Raw genomic sequence first — 6,164 nt, 5'->3', positions numbered from 1 at the left:
GGGGGTGCGGTAATGTCTGATTCTTGCAGCCAAGGACAGCCCCTCCCCATCTGTGTACTCCAGGATGACAAGAGCCACTGGGACCTATACTCTGAGAGGCAAGTTTTCCCAGGAATATGGTGAGAAAGGAGCAGGACAAGGACGGCCCTCCATTTGCATGAGACCCCTCACCTTTCTGGGAGCCGCCACGTGTATTGCTGCATCTATGCCTCTTCTCAGGCAGTTTCCACAGCCTGGGGCACCCTTGCCCCTGGTCTCCCCGTTTATGTCCTGCCAGGGCGGTGCTGAGCATTTCTCCTAGCACAGCACTTACATTCCGTACTGGAGTTGTTAGTTGTACTGTCTCTTCTCCCCACTTAGTAGGTCTCAGGAAATGCTGGTTGAATTGGATGGATTGTGCCTTCCAAAGTATTCCTCAGTCAAAGCGAATGTCTCCTAATCCCTCTGTGAAACACACATCAGATTTTCCCCATGTTCATGTTGTCCATGCAGGGCTCTGTCTTTCCCTTCCCCTTCTCCCAGGAGGCAAGGACCCAGCCCTATTGTTGTGTGTACCCCCAGCCTGGCTCAGTGCCTCCTGCCCCAGGATGGCAAGTGCTCAGGCCCAAAGGAGGGGCCGGCGATTGACATGCTTCTCATCAGGGCAGTGGGCTCTCCTAATGACCAGCCGGGGCCTTGGTTATTTTAGGGTGATTTTCTCAGGTCACCAGAGGGGGTGGGGCAGGGGTAGGGGATGCCTTAGCACTGTTCGAAGATCTTAATTTTGGTGGCACTATCCAGAGGGTTCTGTTGTACTTTGTGTGAAAGAAGAGGAGGAGGGATACACAAGCCTTAGCCAAAGAGACAACACCGAGGCACCATGCTTTAGAGCAGGGTTCATAACCTGGGATCCAGAGACCCCTGCCAGGAGGTCTGTAGATTGATTCAGGGGGTCCATGAATTTGGGTGGGCGGAAAAAATCACATCTTTCTTTTACTAACCTCTAACTGAAATTTAGTATTTCCTTCTATTTTGAGCACAAACAACAAACCACAGCAGCAGCTGTCTCTGTGACTATCACCCATAGAAATCCACTGATATTTTCATATGGTATCAGTTGTTGCAGATATCTCTAAATATGATTTATGCTCATCACTACCCCAAAATCATGGTAATATGAGACAATAATTATAAGACTTACCACTAGATCTTATTTCATAGAGTAAGAAAGAACACATACTGATATGCAATATACAATATCAAAAGTTTGCTTCTTAATGTTGTTAATATTTGCATAACCATATTTCAATAGAACTGGCTTCCTCTGTAATTCTATATATGTTATGCATGTAAGAAATTCTGAAACGGGGTCCACTGGCCTCCCCAGAGGGGTACAGGGAATGTAAGAACCATGCTGAAGAGGGAGGTTGCTGCAGCCTTAGATGGGGAGGAGGAGCAGGGGCAGGCAAATGGGGTGCCCTACACTCTGCTCTCACCCTTTTTAGACCCTTTCCTGGGGCTACGGCCCCCTGGGGGAGGGCCAGGTGGGAAGGGAGCTCGCTGGCACGTGTGACTCCCCGGGCTGGCACCCCCACCCTCCTCACCTCGCCTCCTCCCTCCCCAGTCCCAGCCATGATCACCTCCCACCCCAACACCACCATCGCCATCAAGGGCCATGCCAAGGAGCTGAACTGCACGGCGCGGGGTGAGCGGCCCATCATCATCCGCTGGGAGAAGGGGGACACGGTCATCGACCCCGACCGCGTCATGCGGTACACCATCGCCACCAAGGACAACGGCGATGAAGTTGTCTCCACACTGAAGGTGAGCGCCCACCCCCAGTCGTGGGGATCCTGTGTCTCAGAGAGTGGAGAACCTGCAACTATTATGTTTGCATCCAAATGAGGTAAATGGGGAGTCTGGGGACCTTTCCCTTACCCTGGAAATTTCCTCCCCTTTCCTACCTGTCTCCCTTCTCCATCCATGAACCTCTGCTTCAGAACCTCACTATGTCTCCTTTCTGACAACCCCACAGCCATCACATGTGGGCTCCTCAGCCTCTCCTTCCTTTCTGGGACCCCCGTGCTCCATTCTTTCTTCTGGGATCCCTTAGCCCTTCCGTCCTCCTAGACCCCTCACCCTGTCCCATCCTCCTGGACCCCTCAGCCCCTCTCTTCCTCCTGGGACCCTTCAGTGCCTCTCTTCCTCCTGGACTCTTAAGCTCCTCTCTCCCCCTGAGGGACCCTCAGCCCCTCCCTGCATGGACCCTTCCGTATTTCCATCCTTGGAGCCCTCTAGGAAGAGAAGCCCTTGACAAAGCCCCTTGTGGGTCCCCCCCAGAACAAAATGGCCTTGCTGATATCCCTGGAGTGCTCCCTTCCACTGACCAGCTCTAAAAGACTCTCCCAATTTCCTCCCTTTCCTGCCCCTGCTGGCCTCTCCCAGCTCAAACCAGCTGACCGTGGGGACTCTGTGTTCTTCAGCTGCCACGCCATCAACTCCTATGGGGAAGACCGGGGCTTGATCCAACTCACGGTGCAAGGTACCTCCACCTGCCCCACCATTCCCAGCCCACTTCCCCAGGGGCCAGGGCCCACAGCATGGCAGAGGATGACAGAAAGTGGCCTTCTAGGGAAACGCCTCCCTCCTCTCTCCCTCCTGCCCTGAGTGGGGAGATAGGGCCTTTCCAGGCACACTTCAGACAATGGCTCCAGCCCCTACAGTGTCCGCCACCAAATCCAGGAGGCAGGGGGTTGGAGGGGAGTCAAGGTCCTGGGCCCAGACCATTGGAAGAGGTGTGGGAAGAGAAAGTGGAGCTGGGAAAGTTGGGAGCTCTGCGTGAGGGGAAAGCAGGCTATCAGCTTGCGGGAATCCCTGCAAAAGGGCTGGAGGAGAGAGGGCAGCAAGTCGGGGGCCCTGCTGCTGGCCTCCTCAGCCCCCACCTGCCCAAGCCCCAGAACACCAGGGTCCTTGGGTAGAATGCAAGTGACACCATCCCCCAGGGTGAGTAGGAGGCCAAGCTCCCTGCTGCCATCCTTACTTCTGCCCCCTCCCCCAACACACCCCAGAGCCCCCTGACCCCCCAGAGCTAGAGATCCGGGAGGTCAAGGCCCGGAGCATGAACCTGCGCTGGACCCAGCGATTCGATGGGAACAGCATCATCACAGGCTTCGATATTGAATACAAGAACAAATCAGGTAGGTGCTGGGTGGGAGGGGGCGGGTTCAGCCTACGGTGGCCCCTGGCACCATGTGCCCTTCCTGGGCCTCTTTGGCGGAAGCATCATCACAGGCTTCGATATTGAATACAAGAACAAATCAGGTAGGTGCTGGGTGGGAGGCGGCGGGTTCAGCCTACGGTGGCCCCTGGCACCATGTGCCCTTCCTGGGCCTCTTTGGCGGGACAGCCCTTGGGGCCTTAGGGCTGCCCATCTAAAGCACCAGCACCCACCCGTACACAAGCCCCTGTGGCTTCCAAAGGCAGGGACGCTGGTCAGGCTGGGAACCCAGGGAGCACACTGAGGGACCCCCGGTTGATGGGGAGTGGTGTCAGCCCCTTCTTGCCAGGATTGTCCCTAGGCCAAGGTCCTCAGGGTGGTCTGACTTACAGCAATTTAGAAGCACTGAGCCCAGGGCTGTGGGCTGTCTCAGGGGGTCAGGGGCATCATGGGTTTGGCCAGGTCATCTGGGTGCTCCTGGTTTGGGATGAGATGGATGACCAGAGGTCAGAGAGCTGGTCTTTTCCAAGACTGGTCACTAGGGGATGGGAGTCCCTGGAAAAGCCTGGATCTAAGTTTCTCCCTCCTAGAAAACTTTACAAATTCTTCCTCGCAGACCCTAGCTGGCTCCTGTGAGGCTTCCCCACCACTGTGAGGTGCTGTGGGGTAGAGGGAACAATGGGCACCCAGTGCCCGGGGAAATGACGGTGGTTCCCACCATCAGCTGGCAGAGATGACAAGGTGGGGGCCTCAGAAGGGACAAGAGGGCACCTGGATGGCTTCAAGGTGGGAGTAAGAAGAAAAAACCTCATTCTGTATCCTTTTGTACCTTTTTAATTCAATACCATAAGCCTACAAGGGTACTTTAAAAAGCTTGTGGAAAGATTCATATTATCTTTTAATTCTATTTTTTTATGAACTTTTTGACGTAACCTCCTGTATTAGCTTCTCAAGATAATTTAAAAACAAAAGGAGTGTAGAGAACTCCACCCTCCTCAGCCCCCTTCCACTGCCAATTCCAACTCATCTTTTGGGTCCTAGCCTAGATGTAAGGTTCTTCTCCTAGATGTAAGGTGTCTTCTCCTGAAGCCTTCCAGATCCTTCCTCTCACATCCAGCATGGTATGTGGCCATCGGCCTGCTGGCTGTCCTCTCCTCTTGACTGACTGAGTTCTACTCCCTGTCATAGTCCCAGTACCTGGCACAGGGGCCCAGCCACAGAGCAGCAAGTGTTGCTGAGTGAGCTGTTGTGAGACACAGTGAAGCAGATCTCTGAGTTACATCCACCCTTGAGAGGCAGCTCTGTGCAGGGCAGCAGGCCAGTCATCATTGATATAGTTTTCTACAAAGAGGAGCCTGCCCTCAGAAGCTGACAGTCCTGCAGCAGTCCGCCATCCAGGAGTCCAGCCTGAGTGCAGGAGGCCACAGAGCAAAGGAGGGGCCACAGCCCACAGGGGTCATCAGGACAGGCGTCGCTCTGGTCACTGTAGACGCTGCATTGAGCTGGGTCTTGAGGACCGGAAGGCAGCGGGCTGAGATCTCAGGGAAAGGGAAGGGCAGAGCCTGAGCAAGGGCGCAGCACACTCCAGGGAGCGCCTGTGGTCTAGTACATGGTTCATAGACACCATTCATAGGCAGCGAGGCTGCAAAAGCACTTTGTTGCAAGGTTGGGAGGGAGGTCTTCGGGCTGAGCTTTTACATCATTGAGGCAGGTCCTTAAGAGCCACTGACCATGTCTGAGCTCCAGAGAGTGGCCTGAGCAACAGAGCACCTTAGAAAGAAGGATGGAGGCAAGTGGAAGAAATGCGTATCCAGGAGATGGGCGAGGAGGCCGTTGCAGCCCTGTTGCTGGGGAGAGGTGCCGAGACAAAGGACACGGAGGGGACAGGAGGGCTGACTGGATCCATCTCACATATCAGGGCTCCGCAAGGCTGAGCACAAGCTGCCCAGGAGCAAATAGGAAGGGGTGGGTCCCTGAGCCAATGTCTCCATGTGGCAGTGCATGCTCCATCTCCAGCTGGCCTGGCCCGTCACCTGTGCCCTCCCTCTCTGCTCCTTGGAACTGCCCACCTCCTTCACGCCGCCCTGCTGCCCACTCCCCTCCACTGACCACTCTCTAATGTGTGGAAACCTTTCCACACATTATTAATGTGAGGGCACCACTCAGCAGGGTGACACTGAGAACCTCACACATATGGAGAGCAATGCAGGAGAGACAGGCAGGGACAATGCCATTCTCAGAGCATGTTCACATCTTCCCCGGATCCCATGCAGCTCCCCTGCAGGATGGGGAACCGCCATAGCCCCCCTACCCTGAGCTGGGAATGCCAGGATGGTGGGCAGGGTAGAGAGAGGGATGATGAAAGCCCAACCTCACACTATCCCTTCCACAAGGGCTCACACCTTCAAAGGGATGAGTCACAGGATCCAGAGCACTGAGAAGGCAAACAGTCCTCTGCCCTACCTCTGGGTGGCACTGCTCCAGAACAGCCTACCCAGATGGGCATCTGTCACATCCTGGCATTTAGGAACAGGAATTCCATGAGAACCATGGTTCACTACCATTGGAGACAGGCAGAGACCAGGGACCCAGCACCTCTTCCTTGTCTGTAAAGTGGGAACGGTAATGCCTACCTCGCGGGAGTGTTGGGAGTGATGAACAGAAGACATCTAGCATGGGGTTAGAGTAAACCTTTAAGAAATGTAAGTTCCTGTCCCCTTTCTAACTCAAATACCTCATGTGGCAATTTATGGTCCTGTGGGACTTGCAGGATGAAATATATGTGTCTGTCAGTCAGTCACATGTACTGAGTGCCAATTTTTATTTTTTGCAGAATCATGCGCCAGCCATGTGGTAGGGAAAGGAAAAGAAATAGGAGACAGAATGTTGTCCTTGGAGCTTACAGTGAAGTTGGAGTGAGAAGATACACTGTGCGCACGCACACACACACACACACACACACACACAC

The 6,164-nt window shown here is 54.4% G+C and overlaps 1 protein-coding gene across 1 annotated transcript in view; it reads left to right on the top strand.

Moving 5' to 3' along the window:
• The window catches only part of DSCAML1 (Down syndrome cell adhesion molecule like 1), a 352,668-nt gene that overhangs the window by 299,516 nt on the left and 46,988 nt on the right, over positions 1–6,164 (top strand). Inside the window, 3 exon segments of the mRNA XM_008569631.1 lie at positions 1,604–1,803; positions 2,425–2,521; positions 3,048–3,176. Coding sequence (XP_008567853.1) covers positions 1,604–1,803; positions 2,425–2,521; positions 3,048–3,176 — 426 coding nt within the window.

The sequence above is a fragment of the Galeopterus variegatus genome, unplaced genomic scaffold, assembly GCF_000696425.1.
Source record: "Galeopterus variegatus unplaced genomic scaffold, G_variegatus-3.0.2 Scaffold521, whole genome shotgun sequence".
In the NCBI taxonomy this organism is placed as follows: Eukaryota; Metazoa; Chordata; class Mammalia; order Dermoptera; family Cynocephalidae; genus Galeopterus; species Galeopterus variegatus.
This window is presented reverse-complemented; position numbering and strand designations above follow the sequence as displayed.